Genomic DNA, 21216 nt, shown 5'->3' with positions numbered 1-21216 from the left:
ATGTTATTCCCCATGTCCGATTAAAGACGCAATTCCAGTTGTGTCCACCTTTAGTATGTTAGTTTCCAGTCCTCGTGAATACTACGAATATCAGGCCTAGGTAAAGTAATGTTGCCACGTTTCCCAGTGTGCACGTTATTCCATTATAAAGTCCCCGTTTCCAGGCCTCAAAAGGGCCCGGACCACAGATTCAGCTCCTGTCTCCTGAAAGCCTCGCTGAGGAGCGATATAGCCCCCACCTGTATCCTCGACCTTTCACTTACTTCCTGCTTCGCAGAGCCCGGTGCAGCTTGGCTCTGCCTCTGAGTCTGCCAAAAGTATGTTATAGTTCCAGCTATCAGTTCAGTCCTCCTTCTCTGCATTCCTAAGTTACTGAACTGCATCAATAGTTTCCGTCATTGTCTAGCCTTCTCGTCTCCATGTTAGAGAAATACTGTATTTAATGGTCATTTAGTATTCTTCATCACGCACTACATGTAGAATAATGCATGGTCCAGCCTTAGAGTCAAGTTAGCTTTTCCCCTCATGACTTCTAGTTTATATCAACATGTTCCCTAAACATCAGATACCAGATAGGGTTTAGGTACATGTCGCTCCGACCCTCCAGACTCTAGTCTCTGCTCCTAGCACAGAGTTCATAGCCCCCAGCTTCTCCTAGTAACACGTCATTGCCAATTTTCGCGCACCATTAGGTTAGAGGTCCCGGCTCCTTAGGTAGCCCCCTCCTATGTTTCCGCCCATTCATGACATATTCTGTTACGTTTGCATCACATGTCTATGTATACTCCCAGTTACACCTCTTTTTACTGTTATCTTTCGCGACTGCTACACGTCACGCCTTCTGCTCCACCCACTGCTACGCCTACTGCAATGTAATGCTATGTGTTTGCGCTATGTATATAAGTCAATGTATTGTTATTAAATGTTAGCGCGCTCATCCCAGACCTAGCCCCAGCAGCTGCTGGGTCATCCTATGCAGGTTGTCCTGATCCTGTCCTTATGCTGTAATAAACCTGCAGAAACTCCTACTACCTCGAATCTTGACTCTTATTTATTGAGCTACCTGCTATGCTATATGCTTAGTCAAAAATAGGGTATTATTTATTTATTTACCACATAATGGCGCCCGAATAGGGACTTGCCCTTTCCCCACGCGTCGGTGAAGCCACGCCGACCCCCTGACCCTCTGCAGCCGTGACGGAACCATACCGGCCAAGTGCAGATATTTCTGCTTCAAGTATCCCTCAGGCCCACGGAGGAGACGGAGGAGGCGGTCCAGCATCCGAACGAGACGGTGGAGGAACGCGGCGAGTCCCGACCAGAGCCCAAGCCGAGAGTCCAAGGTCCGAGGTATCCGGAGGCCCACCCGTAACTGAAGTCCGAAGTCCGTCGTCGTAGCAGTCCAGTCCCGTCCGAGGCTTTCCGTTCCGTGCTGCCCGGTGAGTACCATTGCTGGGGTAGTATCTAGACAGGGTCAGTCTAAATTGACTCCTGGTCCGTGGGTTGGTGGTACCCAAGCCCACAAACGAAGTGTTCACCTAGGTGGATACGGGTCTTGATGCGTTCCTTTATGGGACCGGTATGTTCCGTACTGTTACAGCAGTGCATCCAGTAACTCTAGTCTGTTCCGTTCTCGAGAATTCTGTTCTGTTTCTGTTTTCAGTATTTTCAGGTAGTATTCTGTTCGAACTGTTATGTTATGATATTGTTTAATGTATTTCCAATGTCGTGGTATGCCTGAATTGTTTTCCCAATTGTTATTGTTTTTCGTGTATTGTATTGTGTTCCGATTCAAGTTTAGAATGCCGCTCTTTTCCAAGTTACGTCAGTTAAAAACTAGAAAGGGTTTATTAGAGGAAGCAGTTCCTGTCCCGCCTAGGGACAGTCCAGGTCACTTTATGTATCAGAAACATGGCATAAGCGCCATAATGTATCTAGATTTATGGGTAGAGTATACCAAACAGTTAGAAGAAAAGTATAGATGGCCCGTATCGGGTACATGGGATGCCGAATGTATCATGCGAGTAGAAGAAGCATTATGGAAAAAGAAAGCCAGACAGTCACAGAAAGATGCCATCGAGTTATGGCGTAAGGAAGCTCATAGAAGAACGGAAAAGGAAGTCAGAAAGTCAGAGTTAAGTAGAGAATCCCAAGAACGAGCCCAAGAAAGAGAATTAATCGAGATAGGTGAACAAGTCAAAGCCGAACAGTCAGACAGACAGAGGCATGCCCTCATTAAGGGTATGTATCCTCTCCTTGCCGAAGGCTTGCCAAAAGCGACCCCAGAGGCATCTAGTAATTTCCCGCCACCATTAATTCCGACCAAGCTACGTCACAAACCGACCGCAGCTGATATTTTTATTTCGTCCTATCTGGACGACACAGTCCCCGAATATGCAAATCCTGTTCGCGCTCCGCCAGTCCCTGTAAATCAGGCACTTCCCGCTCCTCCAGACACCGGAGTACCTGTTACGGTACCCCCGGTCCAGCCTACAGTTCCATTTCCCACTCTGCCAGGACGTAGAGCCTCAGTAGACGACTCCAGTCTAGGGGCCGCAGGAGGAGCTACTCCTCAAACCCCACCGCCACACAAGCGTTTATCAGCACTCGAATTACATGCTCAAGCATCACAGCGTACTCCTAAAAGTAATAAGTCGGTTACAGAAATCAGGCAAGCCCTTAACGAATGTGTCTATGATCCAGTCCCAGGCGAATATAATATGGTTTTATATTCCTTACGTGTAAGGAGAGTGACCGAGTATCTAGTCACCTTGCCGAATATGAAAGAAGATCTAGACAGAATATATCGTTTCATCCGTACAGGGGATGATCCAGAAAGTATTGGCGAGATTATGTCTCAAAGGAAAGCCGAGATTCAGCTCATGATATTAAAGTTCCTGATCAATTGTCTAATAAGAGAACAAGATTACCCGTCTAAAGATTCCGCCGAAATGAGAATCCTGACAAGGTGGAGTGATAATATAGCCGAGGGTAAGCATAAGACCGTCGGTGCCATGGAGAGTATGTACAAGAAAATTCGTAAAGAAATAATAAGGTTACACGAACAGCGTAAAGCAGCACAAGTAAGCGAGAAAGAAAGCATCTCTGATCCTGAAGAGGAAGACGAGAATTCCGCCAGAATAGCGTATGTAGGAAAATCTAGATTTCCAGATCGCCATTTACGTCTGGAACACAAGTCTATTTTTCATCATCCAGCACCAGAACAAGGTTCTCTAGAACAAGTATTTCAAGCTACCGATCACATTCTGAAATCACGAATCGGTTATAGTGAGTTAAGTACCATGCATGAACAAGAACTAGCCCGATCAGCAGTCCGATGGATTACTGATTCTACCACTTTTCCAGACGAAATAGTGGCACAAATGTTCCTGAAATTGCCCCCAGCCGAGCAACGACTGGTGGGTATGTATATGATCCAGCACCTCATTACTTTGTATGAGGGTCAACATTCTGATCCAGGTCCGTTGCATGATATTCTGAACGAGTTACTCCAGTATAGATGGAGAGGTCTAGGTACCGATTTAATGAGTGTCATTCTAGAACAGCGCCACAAATATAGAACGTTTCTGAACCCGCATTTTGTTCATGTCTCACCCCCAGAAAGTAAACCGTTTTACATAGACAGACAGAATCCGTTACGAGAAGTTCACCCAGTCCAAGGGGCGGGTGGCGAAATGCAACGAGTGTTTGTATACACTCCGATTTCAAAGATGGAACTTCTTGAAATGAAGAAATTAATTCCCTGTCATGACAAAGATCCAGCAGGGTTCCATAGAGAATTAAAAGACATGCTCCGTATGGGAGAATACACTTACCCAGATATCATTAAAATGTTAAAGGTCCTGTTACCCGCAGGGGTGTATGAAAAGTTAAAGGAAAAAGAATGGGAGGTGGGAGAGAAAAAGATCGATTGGGCAGCTCTAGAAGCTGAAGACAAGGCACGAGTACCAGGTACCGGTCTTGGAGATAAATGTAAAGAATTACCAGAATTATTGATTCAAGTTTTACCCAGATTATTGACAACGAGAAAAGAAGACTGGGATGCAATCTCAGCCTGTAAACAGAAACAAGATGAAGATATTAGTGATTTTTATTCTAGATTTGAAAAATGTTTTAGTATTAACAGTGGTCTCAAGACAAGTAGTGAGTCATACCCTCATCTTTTTGTTACCAAATTAGTCGAGAATTCAAGTCCACAAATTAAAAACCGAGTTTTGAAAGTCGAAAGCACCTGGCAAGCAAATACTCCGTCCCAGATGCTCCAGTATCACCAGAATAGAATCAGGGAAGAGCAAGAACACGAGAGAAAACGTATGAAAGACACGAAAATGAAAGTGCTAGTTGCACAATCTGTTCCTCAAGACAGTCAGAAGAGGGGTCCGAATCAAGCCAGTCATCCTGCAGCTCCCGTTAAAGGGAACTGCAATTATTGTAAACAGCCAGGTCATTTTATAAACGAGTGTGCAGTTCTGAAACATAACATAGCTACTGGTAAGACTAAAGAAAGACCACGTCCGCCTAGACAAGAACAAGTTTTACAGACTCCGCAGTCACAGAATGCACAACAGACAGTTACAGCTCCGCAGCCTATTGCTGCAACACAGCACGTTACATCGCAGATGTATCAGTATACACAGTCTGAGTATCCAGAGTACCAGCCATATTCATGAAACAGCCTAGAGAGGGAGGTAGGCTTGCCTCTCATCGAGATACCTGTAGATCAAGAAGGTCCCTATGTTCACAGTCAAGTATTAGGGAAAGACAGAAAGTTTTTGATCGATACAGGGGCAAGTAGGACCACAATTAGTCATGCCGAAGTTCCAGGGGCTCCGCTCTCAGGCTCAAGAAATGTTTCCCTTGGATTTTCAGGAAAGCCAATAGTTAATGAGATATCAAAGCCAGTTACCCTAGAAGTAGGTCCATTGTCCCGCACTACTGATCTGTTACTTACTAAGTCATGTCCAGAAAACCTGTTAGGCATTAAGACACTGAAAGAATTAGGTGCAGTTATTTGCTGTTCCCCAGAGGGAATACGTCTGTTCCTACGTGACTTTAAGGGTCACTATGTATTGCGAGATTTTGATTCAAGATTGTCTAATGTTCCGCAGCACTTATGGGCGCAAGGTCCAACTGATGTAGGTTATATGCAAATCACACCCCATCGTGTGACTCTCAAACCAGGCGTAGTGTTACCCCGAATCAGACAGTACAGATTGCCACCTGAGGCTGTAGCAGCCTTATCCAAAATTATTGACGAGCTCATGGCTCAAGGAGTAGTTGTAGAAACTGACTCCAATGTATGTAATTCTCCGATCATTCCAGTCATGAAACGTACTGATCCGAATGCACCCCCAGTATATCGATTAGTGATTGATTTACGAGAGCTTAACAAATGTATTATTCCGCAGTACCCAGTTGTCCCAGACATCTCTTCCCTGTTAACAGCCATTGATTCCGAAGCCATGTTTTTCACTGTCATAGACCTCAAGAATGCATTTTTTAGTGTTCCAATTCATCCAGACAGCCAGTTTCTTTTCGGATTTTGTTTAAATGGAAGGAGCTATATGTTCACACGCGCTCCTCAAGGTTTCACAGAAAGCCCTAGTATTTACAGTCAAGCACTCAAGAGACAACTAGACAATATTCACATGCCAACTGACACTGCCCTGCTCCAGTATGTCGATGATCTACTGATCACAGCCCGTTCTGAACGTGACTGCGAGCGAGCATCACTTACAGTCCTGTATTTTCTAGCTGAGATGGGGCACAAGGTGTCACCTTCGAAGCTTCAATTCTGTGTCCAGCAAGTGGTATACTTAGGACACTTGCTGTCCAAGAGGGGTAGGCAGTTGACACCCGACCGTATCCAGTTAATAGCGAGTCTTCCCCAGCCCAGAACCCAGAAGGAGGTACGTGCCTTTATCGGCCTTACTTCTTATTGTAGACAATGGATTCCCCAGTATGCATTTCTAGCCAAGCCACTGATACAGTTAACGACACAGGAGGCAGCCGTATCGACTGTCCTCCCTTGGACATCTGAACATACACTTAGTTTCAACGAGTTAAAGAAAGCCCTATGCCAAGCTCCAGTTCTAGCTACACCGAACTACAGTAAGCCTTTTACAATTTTCGTTACTGAACGCGAAGGTACAGCATTATCTGTTCTCACACAAGATCAAGCAGGACAATACAAGCCCTGTGCTTATTTTTCGAGCACATTAGATCCAGTCGCCCAGGCGTTGCCTGCGTGCCTCAAGTCAGTTGCAGCCACAGCACTAGCTATCAGACAAAGTGATTCCATAGTTTTAGGGCACTCCCTGACAGTACAAGTCCCACATTCAGTAGAAGTTCTTTTAAACCGAACACAAACTCAGCACTTGACCATTGCACGTTTGACGGGTTATGAATTGACACTGTTCCAGCCACACATAGAAATTAGACGCTGCAACGTCCTGAATCCTGCTACACTGTTACCATCAGTTAGTTCAAATTCTGACACACATGACTGTGTGGAAGTAGTTAATATCACGACAAAGCCAAGACAAGACCTGACAGACATCCCATTACCAGATCCTGACCTGACACTTTATGTGGATGGTTCATGTATGAGAACTAGTACAGGAGAACTAGTCGCCGCGTATGCAGTGACTACTGACACTGAAGTTATTGAAACACACCGTATTGATACCCTGTCCGCTCAAGCAGCAGAGCTAGTCGCTCTGACACAAGCCTGTATACACGCCAAGAACCTGAAAGTTAATGTTTACACAGATTCACGTTACGCATTCGGAGTTGTACACGACTTCGGAGTGCTCTGGCAGGAGAGAGGTTTCATGACTTCTCATGGAACCAAGATTCAGCATGGTCTCCTTATTCAAGCCCTGTTAGATGCCATACATTTACCGACATCTATTGCTATCATGAAATGCAAAGCACATACGAAAGTTACTGACATTATTTCCCAAGGTAATGATCTAGCAGACCGCACAGCCAAGCTTACAGCACAGACTCCAGACATTCCAGTTAATCAGACACATACTCCAGATCCGATTACATGCATGACAGTTAAGGACCCTACACAAGATGTCATAGATATCCAGTTACATGCTACCCCCGATGAAATCAAGAAATGGTCTGAACAAGGAGGGGTCCAGACAGATCAAGGATGGTTAACGAAGGGTAGAGCCACATGGTTTCTCCCCGACTCTATGGTTCAAGTCATTATCAATACCGCACATAGTCCAGCACATTTAGGAGAAAAAGCTATGTTAGACAGTATCCAGAACATTTGGTTCAACAAGCATTTACGAGCTGCAGCCAAGCAGAAAGTCCGTACCTGTATGATATGTTGTCAGTTTAATCCAGGTAAAAGTGTCCCGGTGGAACAAGGTGGTTTCCAGCCCCCTGACCACCCTTTTGAGGTCCTCCAGATGGATTATATTCAGATGGAGCGATGTCGAGGTTTCAAGTATGTCCTTGTAGTTGTATGCGCTTTGTCCAGGTGGACAGAAGCATATCCAGTCCCAGATTACACAGCCGCGACCACTGCCAAGCAGTTGGTTCGTGAATTTTTCCCTAGATATGGACTCCCTAGAGTCGTATATTCTGATAACGGTCAGCCATTCTCCTCAGAGTTAATGAAGCACGTTTCCCTGTTGTTAGGGTACCAGTGGAAGTTCCATTGTGTACGCCATCCTGAAGCAGCCGGTCTGGTAGAGAGACATAATCAGACTCTGAAAATCCGCATTGCCAAAGTTTGTAAAGACAAGGGTGTGGACTGGCTAGTAGCTCTGCCAGTCGCTTTGTTTTATATGCGCATGGTCGCACATTCTAGATCAGGTCTGTCCCCGTATGAGGTCGTATTCGGCCGCCCCCCTAACATGTGGGGTACTCCTAGACCCCGAAGTATTACCGATGTTTCATGTAATATGCTGACAGATTACCTAGCTTCCTTGATGTTTGCCCTCAACTCATGTCGTTCACAGGTTGCCGCCGCATTTCCAGACAATACCGAGGTGGCACCGCACGAGATCGTTCCAGGCTCCTTGGTGATGATCAGAAATTTTGACAGATCAAGTCCGCTGGAACCACGTTGGAAGGAGCCACGTCAAGTCCTCCTCACCACCCGTACTGCCGTCAAGTTGGAAGGCAGAAAAGGATGGATCCACCTTTCTCATGTTAAACTTTTTAAAGGACTGAAATCCGTTTCTAAAAACATTTCCCAGGATTTGAAGGACTGCCAGAATATTGCTCTTAAGGACTGTCCCGCACAAGACATTACTACAACCCCTCCCTTGTTAGAGAAAACTCCGCAACAGGAGTATAAGTTAAAGCTCAGGTCTAGTAAAATAAGTCAGTCAGTTTGATTGTATAAGTCCTCCCCTAGGTGAAACGGTTAGACTGTTTCTGACATGTATAAAATAGACCCCCATAGTGAGAGAGTCAGTCTAAACGCAAACCGATGTATCGTTTTTCTGAGTTTCGTATTATTCATCAGCATAATGATTTCCTGCACCAGCTATGCGTTCTATCTGTATTTTCCAGTTCCTCATGTAAATATGTCTGCTAATGCTACAGTAGAGCACACGTTTAGTGATCTGCCTCCTCACGAATATTCATACCGCCTTGCTATGCGCAACAATTCTTTCATCCGTATGTTACATTATTCACACCAGACCAGCAATGCCACTAATTGTTGGGTGTGTGGTCGACTCCCCCCTTTTCAGACACCGAAGGGAGTTCTGCCACTGTTTCCTTATCCTTTTTCACATAATGGTTCATGTGGAGCATGGTCCACGTTAACGTCATCCTCAACAGATATGTTTTTTCTTAACAGTACATGTTTTCCAGACAAGCAAGGTCTCCCCCACAGAACAGGTTTAGATCTAGAAAATGAAGTATATAATTTAGGTAATTATTCGTCGAATTTCATGGTCCTGAATGTTCAGTCTGATACTACTCCAGACTTACCTGCTATTTCAGTACTACCAGTCAAAGGCGAATTATGTGTCCGTAGTTATGGTTCCATACATGTAGGTCATAGTGAATGTACTACTGTTATCCAGTATAGTGACAGTGGGAAATCTGTTTTCAAAGCTTCACGTCATTCTTATTTTATTTGTGGTCAAACTGCATATGTCCGTCTGCCCCTCGATTGGGAGGGAACCTGTTACATTGCTTTCCTACTGCCACCTGTTTTCCTAGCCCCATCTGATTATCACAGAAACACACATCTAGTACACATTAGACATAGAAGGGAGTCCCCAATTGTCGATTATACTGAAACTACTCTAGAACAGTATACAGATTTCAATAAAGGTTTCTTCTTCTTCGTAGGACCTGTCCAGAATAGTAAACTGATCCGTAGGTTAACAAGAACCCTTGAAGCTGTAGTAAATGAGACTGCCTCTGCTCTAGGTAACCTAACCGAAGAACAATCTGCTATGAGATTTGTCGTTTTGCAAAATCGTCTCGTCCTTGACGTCATACTGGCCGATAGGGGCGGGGCCTGTAGAGTCATCGGATCTAGTTGCTGCATTTTCATTCCAAATAACGCGCCGTCTGTTTATTCAGCTATAACCAGACTCCATAAAATTGCCCATCTGTTACATCAAGATCCAGGCACCTGGACATGGTCCGGTTGGTTCTGGAATATAATTTCCGCATGGGGATGGAAATTCCTGTCCTTTCTAGGTATTGCAGTAGCGATCATATTTAGCTGCTGCCTCTGTATACAATGTGGCCCTGCGATTTGCGGCATTTGTGCTACCTCTTGTATTCCTAGTCCCAAGCCCCGTTCTAAATCCCGTTCCAAGACAATTCGAGACGAGCAAATGGTACTGTATGAAATGATAGATGGTATCATGAAAATTGATGTTTCCTGATGGAAACGTAGTGACAAGGAGGGAATGTGGAAAAGTAAATTTTGCCATGTTCTGTGTCCCTACGCCTCATCCATCATGTGTTATGTGTGCATGACCAATATGCATATGTTATTCCCCATGTCCGATTAAAGACGCAATTCCAGTTGTGTCCACCTTTAGTATGTTAGTTTCCAGTCCTCGTGAATACTACGAATATCAGGCCTAGGTAAAGTAATGTTGCCACGTTTCCCAGTGTGCACGTTATTCCATTATAAAGTCCCCGTTTCCAGGCCTCAAAAGGGCCCGGACCACAGATTCAGCTCCTGTCTCCTGAAAGCCTCGCTGAGGAGCGATATAGCCCCCACCTGTATCCTCGACCTTTCACTTACTTCCTGCTTCGCAGAGCCCGGTGCAGCTTGGCTCTGCCTCTGAGTCTGCCAAAAGTATGTTATAGTTCCAGCTATCAGTTCAGTCCTCCTTCTCTGCATTCCTAAGTTACTGAACTGCATCAATAGTTTCCGTCATTGTCTAGCCTTCTCGTCTCCATGTTAGAGAAATACTGTATTTAATGGTCATTTAGTATTCTTCATCACGCACTACATGTAGAATAATGCATGGTCCAGCCTTAGAGTCAAGTTAGCTTTTCCCCTCATGACTTCTAGTTTATATCAACATGTTCCCTAAACATCAGATACCAGATAGGGTTTAGGTACATGTCGCTCCGACCCTCCAGACTCTAGTCTCTGCTCCTAGCACAGAGTTCATAGCCCCCAGCTTCTCCTAGTAACACGTCATTGCCAATTTTCGCGCACCATTAGGTTAGAGGTCCCGGCTCCTTAGGTAGCCCCCTCCTATGTTTCCGCCCATTCATGACATATTCTGTTACGTTTGCATCACATGTCTATGTATACTCCCAGTTACACCTCTTTTTACTGTTATCTTTCGCGACTGCTACACGTCACGCCTTCTGCTCCACCCACTGCTACGCCTACTGCAATGTAATGCTATGTGTTTGCGCTATGTATATAAGTCAATGTATTGTTATTAAATGTTAGCGCGCTCATCCCAGACCTAGCCCCAGCAGCTGCTGGGTCATCCTATGCAGGTTGTCCTGATCCTGTCCTTATGCTGTAATAAACCTGCAGAAACTCCTACTACCTCGAATCTTGACTCTTATTTATTGAGCTACCTGCTATGCTATATGCCTAGTCAAAAATAGGGTATTATTTATTTATTTAGCGGGGTGCTAGGCTCGCTCCCAAGACATGAACGGTAAAAGTAGTGGAACTACAATATAGTAACAGGACACTCACCATCAGGGACGAGAGAGAGATGCAGAAGCGGGGTGCTAGGCTCGCTCCCAAGACATGAACGGTAAAAGTAGTGGAACTACAATATAGTAACAGGACACTCACCATCAGGGACGAGAGAGAGATGCAGAAGCGAGTGGAGATATGCCTGAGAAACGAGCAAGGTCTGTTATCCATCTTGAAAAGGGACAGACCGGCAACTCAGAGTCACTCACGAGGGTGAAGGCGGTCCTTAAATGTAACGATCATTTTGTCTTAAAATGATATAAGCTGTTTGTCCTCAGTTTACGGGTAGAGCTTATTGCTGGTTGAGGGGTCCGGAAAACTGCGATGGTTATGGATTGGAGGTCTCCTAAAGGGTCTGTTATGCTGGTTAGCCTGTGGCTAACTAGGTCCCATCCTTTTCTCCCTGCTCCCCAACACCAGCCCAGTTCCCTCACAAGTTCCGGCTTTACCTTTCCAGCTGGGATGAAGATCCCACAGAAATGGACCCGGGAGAGCAAGCGAGGTCCACCAGAAGGCTCACATCGAGAGGCGCGGGGAGTGGGGCCGCTGCAGTGTGCTTCCACTGGGACTAAAAGAATACATATGGCCACTAGTGAAAGGGTCTATGTAGCAGGGGCAGTCCCCAGGGAGGTAACAAAACAGACACAAGGTGGGACAAATGAACACCGTTCACGAAGGAAAGCAATAGAATTTCTATAGGCAGAGAAGCATCCAATCAGAAAGCGGGGACGTGTTTGAAACTCCACAAAGGGATTACAGCATGCCTTGCAGAGCAGTGTATGTGCACTGCCGGCTGGCGCTAGGCTTGACCTAAAATGCACCGGTTAAAAAATGTCAACAAAAAGTAGGCTTTAGAAGAGAAAAAGCTACTTTTTTAGAAGAAAAACTTGCAGATCTCGTTTTCTGTGAACGTTTGCCCACATGATTTCTTTCACTGAATTATTGCGTTTGTAGTTTATTATTTCCATGAAAAATCTGGAGTGCAAATCCTAGATTTAAAAGGACAGCTGTATTGGACACGCTGCTCAAACCACGCGTGCTAACGAGCTCTTAATTAACCCATCTCTGACCATTGCGATTGCAGTGTATTGCTGGCATTTACATAGTGCTGCAAAAATCTGGATGGTGACTAATCGAGCACAGGATATAACAGGGCAGACATACTTGCATGGAGGTGGCAGCAGCAGGCCACGCTGGAGGTGGCAGTCCTTTCACACAGACACACTCACCCTGTCTGGGTCTCACACGCCTCTTGGATGTGACGGATGGACAAGAGTGCCGGTTTGCAATTGGTATCCGAAATGGTGGTTGCGGGGTGCTAGGCTCGCTCCCAAGACATGAACGGTAAAAGTAGTGGAACTACAATATAGTAACAGGACACTCACCATCAGGGACGAGAGAGAGATGCAGAAGCGAGTGGAGATATGCCTGAGAAACGAGCAAGGTCTGTTATCCATCTTGAAAAGGGACAGACCGGCAACTCAGAGTCACTCACGAGGGTGAAGGCGGTCCTTAAATGTAACGATCATTTTGTCTTAAAATGATATAAGCTGTTTGTCCTCAGTTTACGGGTAGAGCTTATTGCTGGTTGAGGGGTCCGGAAAACTGCGATGGTTATGGATTGGAGGTCTCCTAAAGGGTCTGTTATGCTGGTTAGCCTGTGGCTAACTAGGTCCCATCCTTTTCTCCCTGCTCCCCAACACCAGCCCAGTTCCCTCACAAGTTCCGGCTTTACCTTTCCAGCTGGGATGAAGATCCCACAGAAATGGACCCGGGAGAGCAAGCGAGGTCCACCAGAAGGCTCACATCGAGAGGCGCGGGGAGTGGGGCCGCTGCAGTGTGCTTCCACTGGGACTAAAAGAATACATATGGCCACTAGTGAAAGGGTCTATGTAGCAGGGGCAGTCTCCAGGGAGGTAACAAAACAGACACAAGGTGGGACAAATGAACACCGTTAACGAAGGAAAGCAATAGAATTTCTATAGGCAGAGAAGCATCCAATCAGAAAGCGGGGACGTGTTTGAAACTCCACAAAGGGATTACAGCATGCCTTGCAGAGCAGTGTATGTGCACTGCCGGCTGGCGCTAGGCTTGACCTAAAATGCACCGGTTAAAAAATGTCAACAAAAAGTAGGCTTTAGAAGAGAAAAAGCTACTTTTTTAGAAGAAAAACTTGCAGATCTCGTTTTCTGTGAACGTTTGCCCACAGGTAGTTTTTCATTTTTTTCCTTTGGTTGTCATTTTTTAAAACACAGTGCTCTGTGACCACCTCTTTCATGCATTTAAACAAAGTGTGATGTAGTCGCCTTCCTGTCTTTTATTTACTCTGATCTGAGCGGTCATTGATTGAGGAGGCCGAGGCCTGATGGCGGAAGAAGATAACCGGTCCAATCAACGTTGCAGGCTTGCCGAAGACTACATCATCAAATAAGAGAATTGGTCTCGTCCTTCCAGTTTCATATTTTGTTATAGGAAATCACGAAATAGTGTGTACTAACGGAAAACATTTCTGCACAGGAATTATTTTCATAAAAAATTAAAAACCTGCATGGTTGGAGGCCATGAAGTCCTTGCAGATAGATGGTTGGTGAAAAGTAGAGGCAAATATAATAATAATACTTTATTTGATTAGTAAAAATTATAAAAGGGTGGATCTTACCACCATGAGATAAACGTTAACATCTTTGAGTCAACATAGAAACAGAGTAAAATCACGTAAAAGTAAGGAAATAAGAAAAAAATGGCACAATAAAATGACACAAATCGTTAACAACTTGCACAAATATGCAACCAATGTGTTAAAAGAACGAAAAACATAAAATTAAAAGACACGAGTGTGGCTGTGCAAGGGAATAACTGTCTCATTGAGGGTTCGGCACAACAAATGAGTGTTCTGACAAGGGATACAAAATGCTTGGGGGGTTGAATTTGAATTAGTAAGAATAACACTTGTTGACTCAGAATGAAGTGCATATGCTGGAAGTAGAGGCAAATAAACAATTTCTCAAAATAACAGAAATCAAATTCATATTTACTTTATTTGACAGAAACGACTGGCTTTCTACAATGTGCATTAGTGTGTTCATTGCTCTGTCCACTATGTGCTATATGAATTCAAGTCTAGCCTTTGACCTTGGCTATAAACTTGAAGTCTGTAGTACTAGAAAATTAATTAACCTAAAAAAACATGGATCATTGTAATATCTTTATATACTTATGTGCATAACTGTCCTATTACATACAGATATTGGAGTACGAGGTTGTTATAAGAAAATATAGTAGCATTTAGCATTACAACATTTTATAGGAGAGGTCTGATGCCACCCTGCTGGCATCCATCTTCTCTCACCGAGTCAAAGTCGAGGGGCATTAGGGGGGAGGGTGTCCAAGGTTGGCATGTGGGGACCGGATCAGTGTCATGTTAAGCAAGTCACACTTAACTCACTCACTCGACGCTTGCCAGCTGAGTGGTCGCTCCCTCTGACTGTGGTATCCCTGATTAGCGCTTCCTGCTTACATCTGTGTCATTTCAATCGCCTGCTGTGCGCTTTGGCTGTGGTATCGTTGATTAGCGCTTCTTGCTTAAAACTGTATAATTTCAATTGCCTGCTGTACGCTTTGGCTGTGGTATAGTTAATTAGCGCTTATAGCTTAAAACTGTGTCATTTCTATTGCCTGCCGTGCGCTTTGTGCTCCGCTTTGATTGTTGCACTGCTCTGATTCCCAACGCGACTTTCCGACCTGTAAATTGTATTCCCCCCAAGCGCCCTCCATTTTGTTGTTGTTGTGCTCCTACCTAGCCCGCCCCGCCTCCCAGCTGAGACGCCCTCCCACAGACTACTTCAGCGCTCCGTTACCTTGAAACGCTGTGACTCACTCGACGCTTGCCAGCTGAGTGGTCGCTCCCTCTGACTGTGGTATCCCTGATTAGCGCTTCCTGCTTACATCTGTGTCATTTCAATCGCCTGCTGTGCGCTTTGGCTGTGGTATCGTTGATTAGCGCTTCTTGCTTAAAACTGTATAATTTCAATTGCCTGCTGTACGCTTTGGCTGTGGTATAGTTAATTAGCGCTTATAGCTTAAAACTGTGTCATTTCTATTGCCTGCCGTGCGCTTTGTGCTCCGCTTTGATTGTTGCACTGCTCTGATTCCCAACGCGACTTTCCGACCTGTAAATTGTATTCCCCCCAAGCGCCCTCCATTTTGTTGTTGTTGTGCTCCTACCTAGCCCGCCCCGCCTCCCAGCTGAGACGCCCTCGCCCCTCCCCCCCACTATCCATATATGACAGTAGCTCCCACGCGCAGCGTCCACGCGCAGCGTCCGCGCCCAATCCGCGCCGAAGGTGCGCCAAAGGTAAGCCCGTCCGCGCCCGGACCGCGTCCAGCGCCAGTCCCCCTGCCCCTCGCGCTGCCCAGCCCCCCCGCGTTACCTACGATGCCGCCACCCTCCTAGCCCTTAACCCCGGTCGCGCCCCCACCTGCGTCCAAGCCGCTCCTGGACGCACCCATGGACCGTTCTCCTGCCTCTCCTGCAAATTTAGCGGCACCGACAACATCTCCGCTGCGACCACAACACAGATTCCCGACCCCAACCACCTAGAATGCATCCTTCTCAACACCCGCTCGGTCCACAGGCACGCCATTGACCTTTGGAACCTACTAGACACCATCTCTCCTGACGTCGCCTTCCTAACGGAAACATGGATGAACGCTTCCTCCGCCCCTGACATCGCCATCGCTATCCCTGATGACTATAAGATCACACGCAAGGACCGCACCGACCATACAGGAGGAGGAATCGCTATCGTCCATAAAAAATCAATCCGCATCTCAACCAGCTCTGACGCTAACCTCGCTAACTCCGAACACCTTCACTTCCAGATCCACATCGACCCCAAAACCACACTCCGAGGCACCCTCCTCTACAGACCACCAGGACCCCGCGCAAAATTCAGTGAAGACATCACGGACTTCATCACCCCACACGCGCTCCCCTCCAAAGACTACATCCTTCTGGGAAACCTCAACTTCCACCTTGAAAAGATCAACGACCGCAACACCGCCACCCTCTTGGACAACCTCGCCAACCTCGGACTTAAACAACTGGTCACTTCCCCCACCCACATCGCAGGTCACACACTTGACCCCATCTTCACCTCCAGCAACCATGTCTCCTTCAGCCACACTACGAATCTCCTCTGGACTGACCACAGCTGCGTTCACTTCACCTACAACAAGCCGAAACCCATCATCCACCTCCAACCAACTCTACAAAGAAACTGGAACAAAATCACCACGGAGCAAATCTCCACATCGCTCCTTCAAACCTCCCCAGCCCTCTCTTCTAACGCCAACGAAGCCGCCTCCAACCTCACCCTTTGGTTATCCAACACCGCCGACACCTTAGCACCACTGAAAAAATGTCAACACAAACTTGGCATCAAGAAGGCCTCATGGTTCAACGATGACCTCAAGAAGTCCAAGAAACTGTGCCGCTCCCTTGAAAAGGCCTGGAAAAAAGACCCATCCACCAGCACCAAGGACGCCTTCAAAAGCGCCATCCGTACTCACCACCAACTAATCCGAAAAGCCAAGAAAACAGCATTCAAGGATCGACTTGACAACAACGCCCACAACAGCAAGGAACTTTTCAACATCGTCAAGGAATTTTCCAACCCCTCGGCCAACTCCAACGACATCACCCCCTCTCAAACCCTCTGCGACTCCCTAGCCTCTTTTTTCCACAACAAGATTGCTGACATCCACAACAGCTTTGACAAACAACCCGGAAGCCAACCCACCCTACCACCAGCTGACCATCTTCCCCTCGTTAACACCCTTAACACCTGGAACCCAATCTCCACGGAGGACACCATACGCCTGATGAATTCCATCCACTCTGGATCCCCCACAGACCCATGCCCTCACCACATCTTCAACAAAGCAGACTCCATCATAGCTCCGCACCTCCGAGACGTCATCAACTGCTCCTTCAACTCCGCTACCTTCCCAGAAGACTGGAAACACGCTGAACTCACCGCCCTTCTGAAAAAACCAACAGCAGACCCCACCGAACTCAAAAACTACCGCCCCATCTCGCTTCTTCCTTTCCCGGCCAAAGTCATCGAGAAAGCTGTCAACAACCAGCTCGCCGCCTTCCTCGAAGCCAACAAATCACTCGACCCCTCACAATCTGGCTTCCGAGCCAAACACAGCACTGAGACCGCCCTCATCGCAGCAACAGACGACCTTCGAACTCTACTGGACAATGGAGACACAGTCGCCCTCATCCTCCTCGACCTCTCTGCAGCCTTCGACACAGTCTGCCACAGCACCCTTTTACAACGCCTCAGAAACATCGGAATCCAAGGAAAGGCACTGGAATGGATCACCTCGTTCCTCACCGGAAGAACCCAGAGAGTCCGCCTCCCACCATTCAAGTCCGAGGCCTCTGAAATCATCTGCGGCGTACCACAAGGATCCTCACTCAGTCCCACCCTCTTCAACGTATACATGAGCCCCCTCGCGGCCATCGCCCGCCAACACAACCTCAACATCATCTCTTACGCGGATGACACTCAACTGATCCTATCTCTCACCAAGGACCCCAGCACCGCCAAAACTAACCTACACGAAGGAATGAAAGAAGTCGCCGAATGGATGAAACAAAGCCGTCTGAAACTGAACTCAGACAAAACAGAAGTCCTCATCTTAGGTAAATCCCCCTCTGCATGGGACGACTCCTGGTGGCCGGAAGCCCTCGGAAATGCACCCATCCCGACAGACCACGCACGGAACCTTGGCGTCATCCTGGATTCTTCACTCTCAATGAACAGACAAGTCAGCGCCGTATCCTCTTCCTGCTTTAACATTCTTCGCATGCTCAGAAAAACATTTCGCTGGATCCCCTCCGAAACAAGGAAAACAGTCACCCACGCTCTAGTCACGAGCCGACTGGACTACGGAAACACCCTCTACGCAGGTACCACCGCTAAACTCCAGAAGAAACTACAACGAATCCAAAACGCCTCAGCCAGGCTCATATTAGACATCCCACGCAACGAACACATCTCTGGTCACCTTAAAGACCTCCACTGGCTACCCGTCAATAAGAGGATTACTTTCCGTCTGCTTACCCACGCACACAAATCACTCTACGACATCGGACCAGATTGCCTCAACTCTCGACTGTCCTTCTACACCCCCTCCCGCCAACTTCGCTCTTCCAGCCTAGCCTTCGCCACTGTACCTCGCATCAACAAGACCACCATGGGAGGCAGATCCTTCTCATACCTGGCTGCCAAAACATGGAACTCACTCCCCGCTTACCTTCGCCTCACCCAGAATCACCTAGCGTTCAGAAAGCAGCTTAAAACGTGGATATTTGACAAATAATCCTCCTCCCCTTCCTAAGCGCCTTGAAACCCTCTGGGTATGTAGTGCGCTATATAAATTTTATGACTTGACTTGACTTGACACTTAGTCATTGTATGAAAATATATTCCATATGAATATCCTAAAAGTTTGGCACAAATCTAGTCCTCGTCCTCCTGTTTTGGGCTTGGACACCCCTGGAATAGCCTTTTGCTGGAGAAAAACCGCCAAGTGCTTGAAGTATGGAGGAAGAGCAGAGGAAGGGGAAAAGGACAGTAAAATAGGGATTCTTTTGAGGTTTGAGAGAACACCAGTGATTTGGGCTGAATAAATAAGCATGAATATGTTAAAAGAGCAAGTGTGTGTTGCAGTGCAATATAGAAAATATATATATATATATATATATATATATATATATATATATATATATATATATATATATAGCGCTGTATGCACCTGACAAGACCGCAGAGCGTTCCAGTGGCCACATTAGGTAAAGGTCTCACTGTCCCTGTTTGTGCCACAGCGCACCTGTAACAAGGTGTGCTGGGCGCAAACAGGGACAGTGCGCCACAGTCCAGATAAGGTGATGCCTTCGGGGGGGGGGGGGTTGCAGCGCATTATTAAAGGGCGGAGCAGCTGTTTGAAGCAGCCACTCTGACTTTCACAGTGCAGGCTGCACACAGCCTGCTTTGTTTACAAGGTGGAGAGCAGAGATCTCCCCAATGCAGGCAGATGCAGTGGGTGATGTCTAGGAGGACCATTGCCCCCCAATTGCACCCTTTCAAAGGGCAGGCACACTCGGGGGTGCACACGACGGTGTGCCGTCTCTTTGTGGCACAGTCAGTCTACCTTCTGACAGCCACTTTGCCACTACACTGGCATCCATAACGTGGCACTGTTGCAGAGGCAAACTGTTTCCCTCATTTGCATGGTCCACACCCCTATGCAAATAAGGGAACGCCCCCATAGGGTTGTGCTGGTGCTATTTGTGTTCTGGTGGGATCTCAATTCCAGCAGGAGCGGCGCAAGCGTCCACAGACCCTTCTATGTTATCAAAGTGCCCTGGGGGCGCAGAAAGTAGGGGCACACACTGGTACGTAAGGGGGTGAATGTGGATGGAGCAAACATGATCATCTATTACAAAGCACCCACAAATGTACATTATGTGGATTTTTCTTGTCATCTCAAAGATCATAGCAAATGCACAGTGGTCTGGTGATAACTTTCTGGTGCGAGTACTTTAATCTGATATATGATCTACTGTAGAATTGTGTTTGTAACCAACAGCAGGTACCGTAGACGATTTACCTGTGACGTAATGTTCCATATGTTCCTTACTCTCCAGAGTCCATCCACGCTTGGGGAGGAGAAAGAGTACAATCCCTTCCTGCGCACCCACAGCCGGGAGCTCCAGAGTGCGCTGAACCTCCAGCAGTCGACCGACGAGGAGTGGAGTCACTTCCGCGCCAGGGTCTTGGAAGAAGTGCGACGGAGGAAGGACTTGTTCAAAGGAAGGTAGTACCGGGCCGCCCCGGTTGCCAGTCTTCCTCTTCAGGGCCTATCCCAACGGGTAGAGACTGTTTCATTCCAGGACGGTGTCTGGTCACCGAACCGACCTTGGCTCGTGTCCAGGGCCACGTGTCGCATGAACTGTTTGAAGGACTGTGAGCGGCGGGTGTAGAAGACGAGACCATACCATCTACCTTGACCGAAAGCTGTGCAGAGACAGTGTTGAGTTTTTCCTTTAATCGCAACTGTGAAATAGTTTAGCAAATTTCAGCTGTGACGGGCAATACACTGCCCCAGGGATATTGGGGCTGCTGTAGATGGGTGAAATAAATACAAAAATATCAAGAATAAATTGAATCGTTTCCATGCTTATTCATTTCTTGTGGATCAAGTGCTTCATACGCTTTTGGTATCCTACTGGTTAACTCAATAAAAGAAATTGAGTTCTAAAGAAACACCTGATTTGGGATACTCTCGTATGGTAATCCAAAGACCCCTTCCAGTGCATCTGATGAAGCCTGCAGAGCTCCTGTGACCAGCACCATCATGTACAACTTGCAGGTGGACCATCTGAAACTGGGTGTCTGGTCTTTGTATCTTGTGTGTCCCCATACCATGGGAAGGGAAGAGTGTACATTTATCTGCATCAAGACAAGGCTTGGGATAATATGCAGATGAGGGGAGAGATGTTTACAAGTAGTCTTCAAGGGCCATCAGGGTACCTTTCAGACCCATGAGTGAGTTTAACTGAGGGATCTCTTGAGAAACCCTCACCTAATGATGTGATGCTAGTTCATTCCAGCTGTTGTCCATCTTTAAGTGCATTGTGGGGATAAAACACAATTGAAACGGACCACAGGGTTACACGCAGGAGACCCCACATCTGCCTTTGCTGGTGCATCAGTTTTGTCAACGGGTGTGACATTAAAATATCTTGGGGTACAGCTGGATTGCGAAGATATATTTTAAATCAACCACCTGCTATCGGCTTTCTAAACAGATGTTGACCGCAAATGATCTTGAAATTAATCTTCTTAATTTGATAACCTTTTGCCTACCAATTTAGGCTGGGGGAGCAGAGGTTCAAGGTAAAAGGGCAGGATTTGCAAAACATAGGCAGGGAGGGCCGG

At 46.7% G+C, this 21216-nt stretch overlaps 1 protein-coding gene across 2 annotated transcripts in view; it reads left to right on the top strand.

The window, feature by feature from the left end:
• Positions 1–20438, top strand: part of PNKD (PNKD metallo-beta-lactamase domain containing) — a 298336-nt gene extending 277898 nt beyond the window's left edge. For both annotated transcript variants that reach the window (XM_078679248.1, XM_078679249.1), the window contains exon 9: positions 19923–20438. In XM_078679248.1, coding sequence (XP_078535374.1) covers positions 19923–20096 — 174 coding nt within the window. In that variant the 3' untranslated portion in view covers positions 20097–20438. The remainder of the gene's footprint in view (positions 1–19922) is intronic.
• Positions 20439–21216: the final 778 nt, after the last annotated feature.

The sequence above is a fragment of the Lissotriton helveticus genome, chromosome 3_1, assembly GCF_964261635.1.
Source record: "Lissotriton helveticus chromosome 3_1, aLisHel1.1, whole genome shotgun sequence".
Classification (NCBI taxonomy): Eukaryota; Metazoa; Chordata; class Amphibia; order Caudata; family Salamandridae; genus Lissotriton; species Lissotriton helveticus.
This window is presented reverse-complemented; position numbering and strand designations above follow the sequence as displayed.